Below are 20,049 nucleotides of genomic sequence, written 5' to 3' on the forward strand. Positions count from 1 at the left end.
GGAGAGAGAAAGAGGGAAACTTAAGAAAGATGTTAAAATTATGACTCAAAATCCTAGTGGAATTTGGAGAGGCCTTTTCCTAATTTGAGTGGGAGAAAAATTTCTTAATAGGATAGAGAAATATTTTCTATATAGAATAGAACTCTTATTTTAGTGTTAATCCTAAATTGAGTAGGACTCCTAATTAGATTAGGATTTAAAGAATTAACACTATAAATAGGAAAATGAAGGAAAATGTTATTTGGCTTTCAGCTAATGGAGTGAGGCTGTTGCCCATTGTAGAGGAGAGCCTAGCCAATTGCTAAGGATTTCGCTTTGTCCATTGATGAGGGGCACTTGCCCATTGTAGTGGAGAGAGGCTTCGGCCTAAGGTATAGTAAGGACATAGAATTCAAGAGGAAGGGATTCTTGTCCATTGGTAAGAGGGCTCTTACCCATATAGTTGAAGACACCTTTTGTGATGTAGTGTTATAATAGTAAATATTTTTGGTTATGTCTAAAGGAGACTGAAAGTGACTAACTAATATATTTACTATGAGCAGTTTGATATAGTATGGGTTCTTTTGGGTGTAATTGGGTTTATGGGTAGTATAGTTTGAGTTTGTAATTAATGATTTATTCTTTGAAAATAATGAAAGATGGCATTCCTGTGGATGTAGCCCTTTATTGAGAGGGTGAACCACGTAAATATTGGTGTTTGTGTATTTGCTTTGTTTCTTTGTAGTTTATATGCTTCTGCGGTGCACAACAATTGGTATCAGAGCATGTGGATGATCTTGGTAAGTTTGATTGAAGGTAGAGCTATTGTGACATGTAGAAGTCACACATGGTGATGTAAGCTCAAGGTGGTGAAAAGTTAAAATTAAGGTGGAGCTCTTGATGCGAAATCAAGATGGTTGAGGACGCGAGAATTTTTTGAAGAAAGAAATAAGTTACACCCAAGATGAAGATTGATGAGATTGATGATTTGAAGGGTTCAAGCTCAAGCATTGAGATTTGATAATTTGATGACACCCAAGAATTTGAGGTATGCAATGGTTGATGGATTTTGAGTCAAGGTGGAGATTGTTAAAATTATGACTCAAAATCCTAGTAGGATTTGGAGAGGCCTTTTCCTAATTGAGTGGGAGAAAAACTCCTTAATAGGATAGAGGAATATTTTCTATATAGAATAGAACTCTTACTTTAGTATTAATCCTAAATCGAGTAGAACTCCTAATCAGATTAGGATTGAGAGAATTAACACTACAAATAGGAAAATGGTGGAAAAGGTTATTTGGCTTTCAGCTCATGGAGTGAGGCTATTGCCCATTGTAAAAAGGGGTCTTGCTAATTGCTGAGGATTTGGCTCCGCTCACTGATGAGGGGGCACTTGCCCATTGCAGTGGAGAGAGGCTTCGGCCTAAGATGGAGTAAGAACATAGAATTTAAGAGGAAGGGATTCTTGTCCATTGGTGAGAGGGCTCTTGCCCATATAGTTGAAGATACCCTTTGTGACGTAGTGTTGTAATAGTAAATATATTGAGTTATGTTTAGAGGAGACTGAGAGGGACTAACTAATATATTACTATAAGCAGTTTGATATAGTATGATTCTCTTGGGTGTAATTGGGTTTATGGGTAGTATAGTTTGAGCTTCTAATTGATAATTTATTATTTGAAAATAGTGAAAGATGGTATTCCCGTGGATGTAGCCCTATGTTGAGAGGGTGAACTACATAAATATTGGTATTTGTGTATTTACTTTATTTCTTTGCAGTTTATACACTTTCACGGTGCACAACAAAAGAAATAGCAAAAAGTGAAGAAGAATTGGGAAGAAGTGAAAGGAAGAAAAAAGGGAATTTGTGTCTTTTCGGTGAGGGAGGATGCCGGAAAAAAGGGAAGAGAAGAGAGAAAGTGGGGGGAAAGATGAGAGAGAGAAAGAAGGAAAGTGGAGCAAGAGCAGGGCAAGAGATTTTTCACTCGTTTAGGAGAGTTTAGTAGATTTTTCATCATTGCTTTTTGGATATGTTTAAGTTCTATATATCTAGAAGTCATGGTTAAATTTGGTAATTTTTCTACCGTTGGATTTGGAGAAGTAAATTATTATACATAGGCTGTCTAGATTGGAATTCTGAATTTTGGGGCTATGGAAATTTGGGGAAATTAAATAGTTAAAATACTAAAAAAATTATGAAATTTGGTAGAGATGATCTTCAGAATGTTGGGACTGTTGTGTTAAAATTTGGTAAATTTTAGACTTGTGGTTTGTGAGATATAATTTGAGAAAGATTTATTTCTAAAAAATTCAGAATTTGAAGGATTGGATAGATTATTTGATATCTCATGATGTAGAGATATTTTAATGCTAAAATTTTTGCTGTTTTTGAATTTGAATGTTTTGAACTTACGGTTAAAATTTAAAGTTTATTTGATGATTGCATACTCCGCAAGTATACGGATCGTTTAAGTAGTAAAGAAAAGATATCGTCCCACAGAGATTTGTTGTTTGAGTATCAAACTATAAAAGTCACGATTATTTGGGCTATCGATAATTTATGCCAAAAATAGAGTAAGAGATGCAGCAAATTAAATTGGAAAAATAAAGAAATTATGATAAATGAAGCAATTAAAATTCTAAGCACTATACTAATTTACTAAAATTTTCAATAGGTAATTAAGGATTTAATTAATTAATGGCAAAATTGATTCCAGAGTTGAGGTTCATGAAGTAAATTTTATTGAGATTTGGATAGGCAAAACCAAGATTAAGGAAAATACAAGCTTGAAGGAAATTGTTTCTGATTTTCTTTAATTTCTCTTTCAAGCAAACTAAAGAGTGTTTTAAAGGAAACTAAACCCCATTCTCATGCGATGTTTAATTACCCAAAACCCTTTAAGCATTTTAATCAACTTGAAATTCTTCTTAACCCACTAGTTTATTTCTAACACTAGGTGATTAAGTTCATTATCTTGATTATATATCATAGATTTTCACCTCTCGGTCCTTCAATCTAAGATTAAGAACAAAACCCAAAGGGTACCAACAATGGGTATGTAAATAGGCACACAAGATAAGAATCAAAGCTTATATATACTAAAATCTGGTTAAAACCAGTCGAAATTCACAAATAAAACTTAAATCATTACACCCAACTATGAAATCTTAAGTATCTACTCACTCATGCTTGTATTTACAAGTAGAAAATATGAAATAGAGCAAGAAAACATAAAAATAAAACTAAAAATAAAAGAACCCAGAAGAAGAGATCTAAATCTCTGAAAATGGAAGCTGGAAAACGTCACTCTGCAGGTGTTCTTCCTCCAAAAATGGCGTGGTTCCTTCTTTCCTTTTTTCTTTTGATTTTTCTTTCTCTTTCTCCTTATGGTAAAGATGAGAATATGATGCTTATATATTCCCTCAAGGTTTACCCTAAAAATGGCCTCTAAAGGGATAAAGACAAAAGGTGTAAAATGTGTGAAAAGATAAAATTTTTCCATGTCAGCAAATCTGCCAGTGCCATCCCACATGCCTCATGTTGATTCAAGTTATTTTCAACATGCCTCATGTTGATTCAGAGGAGGAGCCTTTAGATTCTGCGACCAGCTACACGAGGCATGTGGGAGTCCCTGAAACTTTCGATGTGTTTTGTTCCGAAATCTCTGTTTACACGACCCGCTACACAGGGCATGTTGAAGCCCTTGAAACTTTCGGCGTGTTTTGTTCCAAAATCTCTATTTATACGACCCAATGTGAATTTATATGCCTCATGTGGATTCCTGCTGGCTGATTCTTATCTTCACACGACCCTCAACACGGGGCATGTTGAAGCCCTTGAAAGTCTCGGCTGGACTTCTTCTTTAAGTGAATTTTCTTCATTTTTCACACCACTTTAGGCTTCCAAATCACTTTGAATTTCTTCTATATGGACCTTTTTGCCTTTAAACCTTATTAAAACCTATCAAAAACATTAAAATTCCGAAAATCAAATATAATGAAACTAAAATTAACAAATTAACTAAAATAAGCATTAAAAGCATAAAATTACTAAGCTAAAAAGGAAAAATGAATGCAAAACTACTCTAAATACTTATATAAAATGAGTTTATCAAATTCCCCCAAACTCAAATCTTTGCTTGTCCTCAAGCAAATTAAAAACAATTGTATGCAATTGGGGTACCTTTTCTTAAATTCATGAAAATCACTCATTCAAGCTTTCAAACTTACCTCTAGTCACTAATAAACCATATACCCACCTTCAAGGTATAAGAAATTCAATACTCACCAAAGTTATCACCGCTTAGCCTTAGGTCAATTATTCATTCCATCAAACCCAAACCAATCAATTACATAGAGAAATCATGCTAAAATAGACTCTTAAACAATCCATAAACTAATGCGTCTCAAATGATGATGGAAATAGTTTAAATGGATGAATAATGTGCCAATCCCATAGGCAAACTAACTATTCCAATCTCCACTAATGTAGCAAAACACAATCAAGAGATCAAAAGGACTTTTAATTGTTGTAATGGGGTTAAGGGGTAATAATGTGGCTAAAAAAGAAAAGGCAAAAGGGAAGCAAAACATGAGAATAATTAAATTGTTAAAAAGATTAAGATATAATTTTCTTTTATTTTTTATTTTTATTATTATTTTTTTTGAATTTTTATTTTATTTATTTATTTATTTTTAGAATCAAATGGGAGGAAGAACTTTATAATAAATCACCAATGCTAGCATACAATTTTTGCAACTCTTTTAGGACTACATAAATAACATTGAATTTTGCATTGCAATTGTCCCTTTTTAATCCACCCCCAAACTCATTTCTTTGTATACCTGGGTGGTAAATTTTTTTTTTTTTTTTTTCGCAATATGATATGATTGCTAGCCAATTTTACGTTAGTACTTCTCCCACTTGATTGTTATATACCTTTTTTTTTTTTTGGCATATCTATCACTTAAACAAATTATTCTCACGAAGGGTAGGTAAGTGTTTAGGTTTATGGCTAGGAAAATTATGGGTGCCAAGGAAATAAGGGGTATAAATGAAGGCCCAAATTGGTTTCAAAGGGAAATTTTTAAAGTGAGGTTGGTTAAGGCTAAAAATGTGGGTTTGAAATTCAAAGAATGCCTTAATCATCTCTATTTTCAAGTGAATGCTAAAACTTCGCCTTGAAAGGTCTAGAAGGCTTGTTCTAGGATTGGTGAGACACAATTAGTTATTTCTTACTCTAGAGTTTTCTTTAAGCACTCAAAACTCAATGTAATTAATTCGGTGGCCCTTGGTTAAGAAGATATAAACCTAGATAAAAATCTTATAACCTCATATCAATCTGGAACTTTCAATCCATCAAACCCATCTAGAGGTAAGCTCAATTACTTTTCAAAATGATTCTCAATCTTCTAAGAATTAGGTAAAAATTTATTTATTTATATTTTTTTATGTATGCATGATTCCTAAAAATTAAATAAAAAAAAGAAATAAAAACTATACATAATCTATATGATATCTATATGCAAGTATATATATTTACATGGTGTAAATGTATAGTGTATGTGAACTAAGTAACTAAGTATAAATAAAATGCAATGAAATGCAATTTAAGTAATGTAAATAAAAAGGATTAAAAATTTTGCCCTCCCCTAAATTCAAATTAGACAATGTCCTCATTGGCTTAATCGAAGTGGCAGAAATATCAATGAAATCAATAAATGATAACTTGGAGAGATATAAACTAAGAAAGAGTGGAATAGAGTTATCATGTAGAATGTACATGCCTAGTGGTGAATGATCAGAATATGTGCATGAGGCATGTGAATTATAAGTATTGGGAGCATGAGGCATGTTAATAAAAAAGCACGAGGTGTGTTGAAGTAAAGGTAAATTAGCATGCCCTGTGCCAACTGCTAAGGAACTGATATGGGGTATCAACATGGGGCATGTCATGCTCCATGAAAATTTCGGTGGGTTTTCAAAAATTTTGAAAATTTGAGGGAATGCAAATAGCTCATAGGAGAGCATAACCCTTAGCATGAGGCATGGTAAAGGGAAGCAGTGTCAACATGTGGCAGATGAATGTCGAGAAGTTACCTTAGAGGCTGAATTGTCTAGGCTAAGAGAAGAGCAGCTGCTGTATTGTCAATAATTCAGTTATATGACTATTAAAAAACAATATCAGTAATGCTATTACAATAGCCAATAGAAACTGAAATTAAAGAAAATGATCAATTCAATAGAAATCTAGATAACAAAGATAGTGCAAGTATCATAGTAAAAGAAACCAAGGCAGCCAGTAACAATGAACAAGCCAACGTAAGATTCATGAAACAAACAGGATTAAAAGAAACAAAAATCAAATCATTTACAAATAGATAAAACATATAAAAGTTCCAATAACCAGGAAATTAACAGTTGAAAAATAAAGCAAATTGACCAATGTGCTCAATTAAAAGCAAAAGTTTCAGAAACTAACTGAAATTAACAAAAACAAAATTTTAAAACTAGACAGCTGGTTGGTCTTCTTCATTGGTGGATGGCATTGGCTCATTTATCGCAGTGCTCGCTCATTGGATTTCTCGATAAAGATTCGTGTTTTCTACCATAGCCTTCATCTCTTTAAAAATGTCTTGGCCCCATTTATACAGCTAGTTAAAAGAGGCTGCCAGCTTGTTGTAAATGTTAATCATTTCTTTGTCATGAATTTTCTGCTTTTTCCTAAATGAAGAAAACTTCTTTTTAATCTTTTTCTCAAGCTTGGCTTGCTTCTGACCAAGAGTATCAACCTTACCTTCTAAAGCTTTTAAAGCAACCACAATATCACAATTTGCATCAGAAACAGGCTGTTGTGCTGCACTCATTCTGTCAATTTTTGCTTCCAAATCTTTAAGAAAAACAAGTTTGATTGTCCAGCAGTAGGTGGGTGTGAGCTAGAAGGACCAAAGATCGATGTCTTGTCCTAAACTCGTGGTTCTTTGTTGCTCTGTACCCTCATGTCTTCCATTTACCAACACTTAATCATCACCCCTCTTTACACTAATTTTCATTTTAGTCATAATTATTCTATCTAAAAATCACAACCATAGACACCACAAAGATAACGGTCGTGGTTAAAACCAAATGATTTGGCAATTACATCACCATCCCTCCAATAACTATACCACAAATTAATGCTTAGAGACTATGTATTCCATATAAGAGCAAAGAAAATAAGAACCATTTATTTTTTTCTTCTCTTTTATGCACCATAAAAAGAATAAATCATTCTTTCCTACAACCCCATTATTGTGCCCTCTACCTAGTATAGTGTAAGACATGAATCTTTGCAAGTATCTCAGAGCAGGGTCTTGAATAGTTGAGGCCTTATCAGAACTAGGATTGTAGTATTTCCCATATGGTGCAATGGACTTCCAAAATGTAGGGGGGTCATAAATAGTCATTTGCCACTCTATCACTTTTGCTCCATCATTTCAAAAACCAAATAAGGCATTCACTTGAACAAAGGTCAAGTTCTCTGTCTGAACCAAACACCTAAAGGAAATGGTGTCCCTATAGTTACTTTGCATAGGCTGGAAGTCCAATTGCAATGAGCTTAAAAACTCAATTGTCAATTCCCTAGAAGTAGGTCCTTGAATCCTAGCAAAATCACTCCAACCTATATTTTCCAAATATTCACTAACAGATTCATAAAGCCCTATCTATCTCCCTAAGACTGTGTTCATCAATGTACTTGGTGACTAAAATTTTCATTTTAGCCAGAGCCTTATAATTTTTCCTCATTTCAAAGTCCTTAAAAGTCCATGGGTAAGATGAGTTTACCTGATTTCCAAATTGAGGGATAACTGAAGCAGTTTGAGACACTGTTGGTGAATGATGCAGGGACGATTGGACCCTAATTGGAGCAGAAGAAACCTGCGGTGAGATAGGATTTTGGGCAGCAGAGCGAGTTCTAGCACTAACGGGCCTTGGGGAAACAACTCTAGGCTATTTCAGTGCAACAGAGGAGTGGAAAACTAGTTTCTTTCTTTTTCATGTCTCATATACACCTGAAGGGGCAAATTAGGTGTGTTTTTGGGAGGGAGGTGTGGTGCTTTGGGTGGCATTGTCGGGATTAGGGGTGGAATGAGAGGATTGGCAAGGTGGAGAATTGGGTTCGTATTGGGAATTTGGGGATTTGGGGACGAAATGGGTGTTTCGAGTTGAGCATTGGGTGGTGTAGGGTTTGGTGTTGGGGTTGAAGAATTACTATTAGCAGCCATTTTTATGGCTCGCAGCTTGGGTATGTGGGTTGAAAGCTGTTTGGTGCGCACTGTAACGGTCGAGCTCTAACCACTAGAGGAATTGTCCGCTTTGGCCATAAGCCTCACGGTTTTGTCCTATAGGTGGAATGGAGAACTTTCCAGGAGGTCACCCATCCTAGGATTTCTCTCAAGCGAGCACGCTTAACCCTAGAGTTTTTCTAACTCTCCAGGCCATTCCACCAAAAGGCGCCTCTAATAATTAGTTCCCCATTTTATATATCATTACTTTTGGAATCCAAGACCATCTCCGTACTTTGCCGATGTGGGATTTGCCTAAGGGACCTTTCTCCTTCCCTTTCGAGACTCAGCGTCCTCGCTGAGGTTTGCCCCACCATCGCTCAAGAGGACAAGTGAGCGGCTCTGATACCAATTGCAACAGTCGGGCTCCAACCACTAGAGGAATTGTCCGCTTTGGCCATAAGCCTCACGGTTTTGTCTCATAGGTGGAATGGAGAACTTCCCAGGAGGTCAACCATCCTAGGATTTCTCTCAAGCGAGCACGCTTAACCCTGAAGTTCTTCTAACTCTCCATGCCATTCCACCAAAAGGCGCCTCTAGTGATTAGTTTCCCATTTTATATATCATTACTTTTTGAACCCAAGACCATCTCCGTGCTTTGCCAATGTGCGATTTGCCTAAGGGACCTTTAATTCTTCCCCTCTAAATAAAATTTCGTCCTCGAAATTTACACAGTGTAAATAATCAAGGGATCGCTATCTCCTTGTCTTTTTGCCTTTTTGTGTTATAATACTTTACTTTTTCTTTAGTCTGTCTTATTAATCCTTGTTCTACAATCTTATCCTTATCTCGATTTACTATTGGAAATACGTAGCTCTACACAATAGTCCTAAGTCGGTACTATAATCTGCAGCTTACAGTACAAACATCAAGAGCATTGCATAGTTACCAAGGTATATCCTAATAGACTAACTCTTTTTTTTTTTCCTCAACCAGTTATGTACTCATCTTCTTTCATCTCATATACAGCCTCCTTCTCATTTCCATCTATTATCTTTGATACGATCCTTTTCGGTTGATAATCTACCATAACCTTATGGTTTAAAGGGTTGGTGACAAGCATGTCATCTTCAAACCCATCTCTTGGTATCCTCTTTTTAACAAGAGATACAATGTATATATAAGGGTGAATATAGTTAGGGTCTATCAATACATACTTAAAGGTATTATAATTAGGAAATGTACCTTTGATAACGTCTACCGAATTTGGCTCCTTTCAAGCCATAGCGTACACACGGGGTGTAACACCCTAGGCAAATCCCACATCGGCAAAACACGGGAGAGATGCTGGGTTTATAAGTTGGTGGTTTGTAACCCCTAGTGACGCGTTTTAAAACCGTGAGGGCTTCGGCCCAGAGCGGACAATATCACTAGTGGGCTGGGCCGTTACATTTGTGGTATCAGAGCCGCTCCGCGTGCAACCTTGAATGATGGTGGGGCAAACCTCAGCGGGGACGCTGAGTCCCATAAGGGGGGTGGATTGTAACACCCTAGGCAAATCCCACATCGGCAAAACACGGGAGAGATGCTGGGTTTATAAGTTGGTGGTTCGTAACCCCTAGTGACGCGTTTTAAAGCCGTGAGGGCTTCGGCTCAGAGCGGACAATATCACTAGTGGGCCGGGCCATTACATTTGTTCTAAATGTGACGCCCCTTACCCGTCTACTGTATAGCCGAGCAAGAAGTGCCACATTCGGTGCCAGAGCACCCTATCTTGTTTTATCATATCCATTGTAAACTTTTAATGTCATTTAAAACATGTATTCAATGTGTAGAATTTTTTTTTTTTTTCTGTGGAGACCCGGACAGAGCCTCCCCTGTTTTATTAGCATCTGTAGGGTTCCACTATCACCTATTAACATATTCATAGTCATCTCACATATTTTCATATCATATTCTCTTTTATCATATCATTCACAACTATTTATGAGATCTCAAAATGAAGTGTCATCTATTGCATTCATATGGAAATTCATAGATAATACATTATAAGTTTTCATTTGAATCTCAAAGTTTAAATGCATCATAACTAGTAATTACATCATGACTAAACATAATGAACCAAAATACTAGTCTATACATGGGCCCTACCAAAATACAAAAGACTAGTGAGGTGACTCTGATCGGTGGCAGATCTGGTCGGAACTCTGTCCGAATACTACTGTGGCGGCTGCTGATCTTCAGTACCTACGCGATGGAAAACCAACGCGCTAAGCATAACGCTTAGTGGTGCATAATTTATAATAATAATAATTAAACAATTGAATTAATATTTACAAATCATAAATTATGGGTCTTTTACATTTTTTTATTACACTTTGGAAATAATTAAAATTATTGGGATCTTTCCTATTTACTTATTGTATATTCGGTAGTAATTAATTATTATCAATGTCCAAGAAACCTATAACAAATTATAAAAGCTGGATACACAGGAGTATACGGGTTAGACAGCCATATGTCTACCCTGTATACATCTGTCAGGCACGAGGCCAGCTGTCGGGCACGAGACCCGCTGTCAGGCTTGTAAAGCCAGAAATAAAGTAGGCACAATGGCCAGTAAGTAGGCATATAGCCTATAGAACAATCATACCAGACATATATTGTCAGTTCATGATTTTCTCGGTAGGCAGTACTGCTATCTGTAATCCCTAATTGGTATACCAATTTATCCAAACTAAATAAATAAGTCTAGGTATACTATGGGCAATTAAACATTTTTAATTAATTTAGCACTGTTCACTATTACTATTTTCTAGTACTGTTCATTGGTACCATTAATTTCATATTAATGAGACATTAGTCCCAATTTACATATTCATATCATTTTTAATATTTAATTATCCTTATGAGTATTTTCATTATCATATATAGCATTTTTCCCATGAACCTTTCTTTAGGTTCATGTTGATGTGTTATATTTATCTAGGAATTTGACTAGGTTAGGATGTCTATTTAGTCACACTTCCTTCATAACAATTGTTCCTCTATGTTTAAACTTAAATTTCAGTTTTTGAATCACTGAATTTGGAGTTATAGAACTCAAGTTATGGTCAAAATACCATAACTGGTCCGTTTGCCTCTAAGCTGTCCAGAATTTACAATTTCTAGTCAATAAAATTTGACCAGTCATTTGATCATTTTATTGTCATTTTTAGACTTAGGTTCCTTCACAAGATATGTTCCTCTATGTCTTAGGGACTCCCAGGTACAATTTCATAATTTTTCAAGCTTGGTATAGTGAGTTATGGTCAATGTATTAACCTGGACTCTCAATCCTATAAGGGCAAAAATCAACTTTAGGGCAGTATGTTTGACCCTCTTTTTAGGGTCTTTTACATTTAGAATTTGGAAAAGGTGTCTAAACCAATGTTGTAGCCCTAAGTATCATGTTTCTAGATCATATTAGCAAATCTCAAATGGAATTTCCTAGTGAGAGTTATGGCCAAATGAACACACAGGTATCAAATGGCATTCTGGGTTCAACTTAACATTTTCTAGATTTCAATTCCTAATTTTGGCTAATATGTTCCCTAGGATGCAATGGTTTCTAGAGCTTGGTCAAAACATAAAAATTGTTGTGCTATGTCTTATAAAACTTTTTGCACTAGTTTCACTCAATTTGCAGCTTTGGAGACCAAGTTATGGCATTTTTACCAAAACTGGTCAAGCATACCAAAGGAACAGTATTTTGGACAATTTCTGGGTTGGCAGTTTTAGTGACTCAAATTGTGCTGACAATTTGATTTGATTAAAAGCAAAATTGGGTTAAGTGGTCCTCATGAAAAGTGTATCCCTATGTCTAAACTTTCCATTGATGAAATTTTAGGTCATTTAGACCAGTATAGAGAGAGTTATGACCAAATGAACACGTACTATTCATTTGGTCATTTTCTGGGTTGGCAGTTTCAGTGACCCAACTTGTGCTAACAATTTGAATTGGTTAAAGGAAAAAATGGGTTAAGTGGTCTTCATGAAAAGTGTAGACCTATATCTAAAGTTTCCATTGATGAAATTTTAGGTCATTTGGACCAGTATAGAGAGAGTTATGACCAAATGAATATGTACTGTTCATTTGGTCATTTTCTGGGTTGGCAGTTTCAGTGACCCAACTTGTGCTAATAATTTGAATTGGTTAAAGGCTAAACTGGGTTAAGTGGTCTTCATGAAAAGTGTAGCTCTATGTCTAAACTTTCCATGGGTAAAATTTTAGATCATTTGGACCAATATAGAGAGAGTTATAACCAAATGAACACGTACTGTTCATTTGGTCATTTTCTGGGTTGGCAGTTTCAGTGACCCAACTTGTGCTAACAATTTGAATTTGTTAAAGGCAAAACTGGGTTAAGTGGTCTTCATGAAAAGTGTAGCCCTATGTCTAAACTTTCCATGGGTAAAATTTTAGGTCATTTGGACCATTATAGACAGAGTTATGACCAAATGAACACGTACTGTTCATTTGGTCATTTTCTGGGTTGGGTGCAGGGAAATCCGAATTTGGGCAGTATTTAGCTCAAGTTTTGGACAGAATTTGGGCATGGTTTCTTCATAGAAAATGGGCTATTTTGGGTCTAGTTTCACCTCCAATTGGCCTCATACCAATTGGGGTCACACAATTTTATTTATGGCCTAAAATGTACACTGCCCTCAACAAACACAACCTGCAGAAAATTGACACTTCCAAAACTCAACCTCCTCCAACTTCCTTACTTCAATTTGCATGCAATACACTTCTATAAGCAACAATCTCATCCCAATAGATCAATTTCAACATTTTACACAAAGTCCTCAACATTTACACAAACCCTAGTTTTCAAAGTTTCAAATTTACACAAACACTACACAATCAAACACCCAAACATTTCAACTAATTACACATTCTCATAGAACTATTTTTCATCACTTAAAAGCAATAAATTTCAAGTTCCATGGCTGCCAAAAATTCAAGGGTTCTTTCCTCTAGATTTTCTTTTTGTTTTAATGGCATTTATGCTTAGCTAAATATGCTTTTCATGTTTAATAAAGAGAAGAAGAGGGATTAGTGCACTAACCTCTTGTGACCCACTTCAAACTTTAATCTTTCTTCTTCTAATGGGTATCTAAAGCTTCCTTATGGTGTGGGCTAAATTTTTTGTGAAGGGGTCTATGGGTTTTGGGGAGGAGAAAGCTTGGAAAATCAAGCTTTAAGAAGAACAAAAATGGAGGGAGGGAGACACTAAGGGAGACGGCAAGGAGGGAGAGAGAAGAGGAAGAAGAGGGTTGGTGGGTTTTGTCTCTTGTGGGTATTTATATATATATTTATGTGTACTTTATTGTTTTTAAATTTCATAAATCTATTTCCTTTCTTTTCTTTTCTTTCCTTTCTTTTCTTTTCTTTCCTTTTCTTTTCTTTTCTTTTCTTTTCTTCTTCTTTCTCTTCTCATTTTTCAATTTCAAATTCATAAAATTAATTTATGTTAATTATTCTATTTCCAAATTTTAATTTGACATTTAAGTCAAAATTCACATCTAGGGGTGAAATGACCAAAATGCCTTTCATGGTGCATATCGGGTTATTTTTATTATTTTTGTACCAAATAAATAAATTCTCTAAATTTTATTTTATTTCTCAAAATTTTTCCTATATTTTTTTAATATTTATTTCATTAATTTATGCCTCCTCACTATAGTTTAAGTGTAGTTCCAGACATTTTTATTGTCCGTACAGACATTAGTCATCAGAACAGTAAAATGTACGGACTACCTTTGGTGAGGACGTTACAATTCTTCCCCTCTAAATAAAATTTCGTCCTCGAAATTTACACAGTGTAATTAATCGAGGGACCGCTATCTCCTTGTCTTTTCACCTTTTTGTGTTATAATACTTTACTTTTTTTTTTTTTAGTCTGTCTTATTAATCCTAGTTCTACAATCTTATCCTTATCTCGATTTACTATTGGAAATACGTAGCTCTACACAATAGTCCCAAGTCGATACTGTAATCTGCAGCTTACAGCACAAACATCAAGAGCATTGCATAGTTACCACGGTATATCCCAATAGACTCTCTTTTTTTTTTTTTCAACCAGTTCTGTGCTCATCTTCTTTCATCTCACATACAGCCCCCTTCTCATTTCCATCTATTATCTTTAACACGATCCTTTTCGGTTGATAATCTATAATCATCTGGTGACCTAAAGGGTTGGTGACAAGTATGTCATCTTCTGACCCATCTATTGGTATCCTCTTTCAACAGAGGTACAATGCATATACGTGAACATAATTAGGGTCTATCAATACATACTTAAAGGTATTATAATTAGAGAATGTACCTCTAACAACGTCTACTAGGTCTGGCTCCTCTCGAGCCATAGTGTACACACAGGGTGCTACTTCAACCTCGGGTTGTTCTATAGTCTCAGAAGCTCTCTGTGATGTACCAGCTATCTCTGGTCTCATTGGTCTTCTACCCCTCTGTACTGTGGGGGCAGACCTCTGAGTCTGTGGTGGAGCTGTGGGAGCACTCCTCCGTGGGCAATCTCTCAAAAAATGCTCTGTGGACCCACATCTGAAACATCCACCCGTTAGCAATCTACACTTTCCTCTGTGGTTCTTCCCACAATGTGTACAAACTGGCATCGGGGTTGATCTCCGTGCTATAGGACCCGCAGAATTGCCAATTGATATACCCGTTTGACCTCCTCTCCTCGGGGTAAATTGGAACCTCTGCCTCTGTTCTCTGCTCTGAATCTGACCCTCAGACCCCCTGGGTCTCTTGCTCTCTGTAGCAGCTGTATTTGGGTGGCAGTCAGACCCTCTCTTGCGCTGCCTGTCCCTCCTGAACTGCTCATCATTTCTAACTCTCTCTATTGGGGTCCTATATACTGGCTGGGGAGGTGGTGGCATAGCTCTGGTGACCTGACAGAGCAATTGAGTCATTTGCTCTAGGAAGGCTTGCTGTGTCCTTACTAAAGTACCCAACGATGGTTCTGCTCTACTGCAACTGCGCCCCTGACTACACGCAGGTGCAGGTGCGTGACTCTCTACTTCCTCCTCTATCGGTCCTGGAGGTCTGTGCTCTAAAGGATCAGATGCCATCGATCCTATAAAACAGACAAAGAACAAATCTACATTAGTGTCACCTCGACTCTATCTAAAGGCCCATGCATGTGATGCAACTATTTCTTTCTATCTATCTAGGTCTAGGACCGCCTAAACCTCTGCTCTGATACCACTAAATGTGACGCCCCTTACCCGTCTACCATATAGCCGAGCAAGAAGTGCCACATTCGGTGCCGGAGCACCCTATCTTGTTTTATCATATCTATTGTAAACTTTTTATGTCATTTAAAACATGTATTCTATGTGTAGAAAATTTTTTTTTTTTATATATTATTTCGTGGAGACCCTATGAGCCTCTCTTATTTTATTAGCATCTGGCGGATTCCACTAATCACCTGTTAACATGTTCATATTCATTTTACACATTTCCATATCATATTCTCATGTATCATATCATTTACAATTATTTATGAGATCTCAAAATGAAGTATTATCTATTGCATTCATATAGAAATTCATAGATAATAAATTACAAGTTTTCATTTCAATCTCAAAGTTTAATTACAGGTCTAAAATGAAATACATCATGACTAAACATAATGAACCAAAATACTAGTCTATACATGGGCCCTACCAAAATACAAAAGACTGGTGAGGTGACTCTGATCGGTGGCAGATCTGGTCGGAACTCTGTCCGAATACTCTTTGTGGCGGCCGATCTTGATACCTACGCGATGGAAAACCAACGCGCTAAGCATAACGCTTAGTGGTGCATAATTTATAATAACAATAATTAAACAATTGAATTAATATTTACAAATCATAAATTTTGGATCTTTTACATATTTTTTTTTTTTACGCTTTGGAATCAATTAAAATTATTGAGATCTTTCCTATTTACTTATTGTATATTCAGTATTAATTAATTATTATCAATGCCCAAGAAACCTATAACAAATTATAAAAGCTGGATACACGGGAGTATATGGGTTAGACAGCCATATGTCTACCTCAGATACATCTATCGTGCACGAGGCGGTATCGGGCACGAGACATTGTCGAGCTTGTAAAGCCAGAAATAAAGTAGGCACAATGGCCAGTAAGTAGGCATATAGCCTGTAGAACAATCATATCAGACATATATTGTCAGTTCATGATTTGCTCTGTAAGCAGTACTGCTATCTGTGGTCCCTAATTGGTATACCAATTTATCCAAACTAAATAAATAAGTCTAGGTATACTATGGGCAATTAAACATTTTTAATTATTTTAGCACTATTCACTGTTACTATTTTCTAGTACTGTTCGTTGGTACCATTAATTTCATATTAATGAGACATTAGTCCCAATTTACATATTCATATCATTTTTAATATTTAATTATCCTTATGAGTATTTTAATTATCATATATAGCATTTTTCCCATGAACCTTTCTTTAGGTTCATGTTGATGTGTTATCTTTATCTAGGAATTTGACTAGGTTAGGATGTCTATTTAGTCACACTTCCTTCATAACAATTGTTCCTCTATGTTTAAACTTGAATTTCAGTTTTTGAATCACTGAATTTGGAGTTATAGAACTCAAGTTATGGTTAAAATACCATAACTGGTCCCTTTGCCTCTAAGCTGTCCAGAATTTACAATTTCTAGTCAATAAACTTTGACCAGTCATTTGATCATTTTATTGTCATTTTTAGACTTAGGTTCCTTCACAAGATATGTTCCTCTATGTCTTAGGGACTCCCAGGTACAATTTCATAATTTTTCAAGCTTGGTATAGTGAGTTATGGTCAATGTATTAACCTGGACTCTCAATCCTATAAGGGCAAAAATCAACTTCAGGGCAGTATGTTTGACCCTCTTTTTAGGGTCTTTACACTTAGAATTTGGCAAAGCTGTCTAAATCAATGTTGTAGCCCTAAGTATCATGTTTCTAGATCATATTGGCAAATCTCAAATGGAATTTCCTAGTGAGAGTTATGACCAAATGAACACACAGGTATCAAATGGCATTCTGGGTTCAACTTAACATTTTCTAGATTTCAATTCCTAACTTTGGCTAATATTTTCCCTAGGATGCAATGGTTTCTAGAGCTTGGTAAAAACATAAAAATTGTAGTGCTATGCCTTATAAAACTTTTGGCACTAGTTTCACTCAATTTGCAGCTTTGAAGACCAAGTTATGGCATTTTTGCCAAAACTGGTCAAGCATACCAAAGGAACAGTATTTTGGGACATTTTCTGGGTTGGCAGTTTCAGTGACCCAACTTATGCTAACAATTTGAATTGGTTAAAGGCTAAACTGGGTTAAGTGGTCTTCATGAAAAGTGTAGCTCTATGTCTAAACTTTCCATGGGTAAAATTTTAGATCATTTGGACCAATATAGAGAGAGTTATAACCAAATGAACACGTACTGTTCATTTGGTCATTTTCTGGGTTGGCAGTTTCAGTGACCCAACTTGTGCTAACAATTTGAATTTGTTAAAGGCAAAACTGGGTTAAGTGGTCTTCATGAAAAGTGTAGCCCTATGTCTAAAATTTCCATGGGTAAAATTTTAGATCATTTGGACCAATATAGAGAGAGTTATGACCAAATGAATATGTACTGTTCATTTGGTCATTTTCTGGGTTGGCAGTTTCAGTGACCCAACTTGTGCTAATAATTTGAATTGGTTAAAGGCTAAACTGGGTTAAGTGGTCTTCATGAAAAGTGTAGCTCTATGTCTAAACTTTCCATGGGTAAAATTTTAGATCATTTGGAACAATATAGAGAGAGTTATAACCAAATGAACACGTACTGTTCATTTGGTCATTTTCTGGGTTGGCAGTTTCAGTGACCCAACTTGTGCTAACAATTTGAATTTGTTAAAGGCAAAACTGGGTTAAGTGGTCTTCATGAAAAGTGTAGCCCTATGTCTAAACTTTCCATGGGTAAAATTTTAGGTCATTTGGACCATTATAGACAGAGTTATGACCAAATGAACACGTACTGTTCATTTGGTCATTTTCTGGGTTGGGTGCAGGGAAATCCGAATTTGGGCAGTATTTAGCTCAAGTTTTGGACAGAATTTGGGCATGGTTTCTTCATAGAAAATGGGCTATTTTGGGTCTAGTTTCACCTCCAATTGGCCTCATACCAATTGGGGTCACACAATTTTATTTATGGCCTAAAATGTACACTGCCCTCAACAAACACAACCTGCAGAAAATTGACACTTCCAAAACTCAACCTCCTCCAACTTCCTTACTTCAATTTGCATGCAATACACTTCTATAAGCAACAATCTCATCCCAATAGATCAATTTCAACATTTTACACAAAGTCCTCAACATTTACACAAACCCTAGTTTTCAAAGTTTCAAATTTACACAAACACTACACAATCAAACACCCAAACATTTCAACTAATTACACATTCTCATAGAACCATTTTTCATCACTTAAAAGCAATAAATTTCAAGTTCCATGGCTGCCAAAAATTCAAGGGTTCTTTCCTCTAGATTTTCTTTTTGTTTTAATGGCATTTATGCTTAGCTAAATATGCTTTTCATGTTTAATAAAGAGAAGAAGAGGGATTAGTGCACTAACCTCTTGTGACCCACTTCAAACTTTAATCTTTCTTCTTCTAATGGGTATCTAAAGCTTCCTTATGGTGTGGGCTAAATTTTTTTGTGAAGGGGTCTATGGGTTTTGGGGAGGAGAAAGCTTGGAAAATCAAGCTTTAAGAAGAACAAAAATGGAGGGAGGGAGACACTAAGGGAGACGGCAAGGAGGGAGAGAGAAGAGGAAGAAGAGGGTTGGTGGGTTTTGTCTCTTGTGGGTATTTATATATATATATTTATGTGTACTTTATTGTTTTTAAATTTCATAAATCTATTTCCTTTCTTTTCTTTTCTTTCCTTTTCTTTTCTTTTCTTTTCTTTTCTTCTTCTTTCTCTTCTCATTTTTCAATTTCAAATTCATAAAATTAATTTATGTTAATTATTCTATTTCCAAATTTTAATTTGACATTTAAGTCAAAATTCACATCTAGAGGTGAAATGACCAAAATGCCTTTCATGGTGCATATCGGGTTATTTTTATTATTTTTGTACCAAATAAATAAATTCTCTAAATTTTATTTTATTTCTCAAAATTTTTCCTATATTTTTTTAATATTTATTTCATTAATTTATGCCTCCTCACTATAGTTTAAGTGTAGTTCCAGACATTTTTATTATCCGTACAGACATTAGTCATCAGAACAGTAAAATGTACGGACTACCTTTGGTGAGGACGTTACAAGTTGCCTACCGGTTGGAGCTACCACCCAACCTTTCTCACGTTCATCCCGTGTTTCACATCTCTATGCTCAGGAAATCATTCCCGATCCTTCTCATGTACTACAGTCGGATGTAATAGAACTAAAGGAGAACTTGACATTTGAGGAGCAACCTGTAGCCATAGTGGACTACCAAGTGAGACGGCTAAGATCAAAACAGATCCCTATGGTTAAGGTTTTGTGGAGGAGCCAGTCAGTGGAAGAGTGTACCTGGGAGTCAGAACGGGACATGCGTAGCAAGTACCCTTATCTGTTCAATGTGTAATCATGTACTTTATTATGCCTTGTGTAAAATTCAAGGACAAATTTTCTGTAAGGGGGGAAGAATGTAACACCCCTGATTTTTTATATATTATTATTGGGCTTCGTGTAGGCATCCT

General features: G+C 35.8%; 1 protein-coding gene across 1 annotated transcript; it reads right to left on the minus strand.

Moving 5' to 3' along the window:
• Window positions 1-10,367: 10,367 nt before the first annotated feature.
• Window positions 10,368-15,066, minus strand: LOC131177411 (uncharacterized). Its single transcript, XM_058142369.1, has 2 exons — window positions 14,616-15,066; window positions 10,368-10,491 (listed from the first exon to the last, which is right to left on the minus strand). The coding sequence occupies exons 1-2, from the start codon at window positions 14,920-14,922 to the stop codon at window positions 10,463-10,465; spliced, it is 336 nt and encodes a 111-aa protein (XP_057998352.1). The 5' UTR covers window positions 14,923-15,066; the 3' UTR covers window positions 10,368-10,462.
• Window positions 15,067-20,049: the final 4,983 nt, after the last annotated feature.

The sequence above is a fragment of the Hevea brasiliensis genome, unplaced genomic scaffold (genome assembly GCF_030052815.1).
Source record: "Hevea brasiliensis isolate MT/VB/25A 57/8 unplaced genomic scaffold, ASM3005281v1 Scaf459, whole genome shotgun sequence".
Classification (NCBI taxonomy): domain Eukaryota; kingdom Viridiplantae; phylum Streptophyta; class Magnoliopsida; order Malpighiales; family Euphorbiaceae; genus Hevea; species Hevea brasiliensis.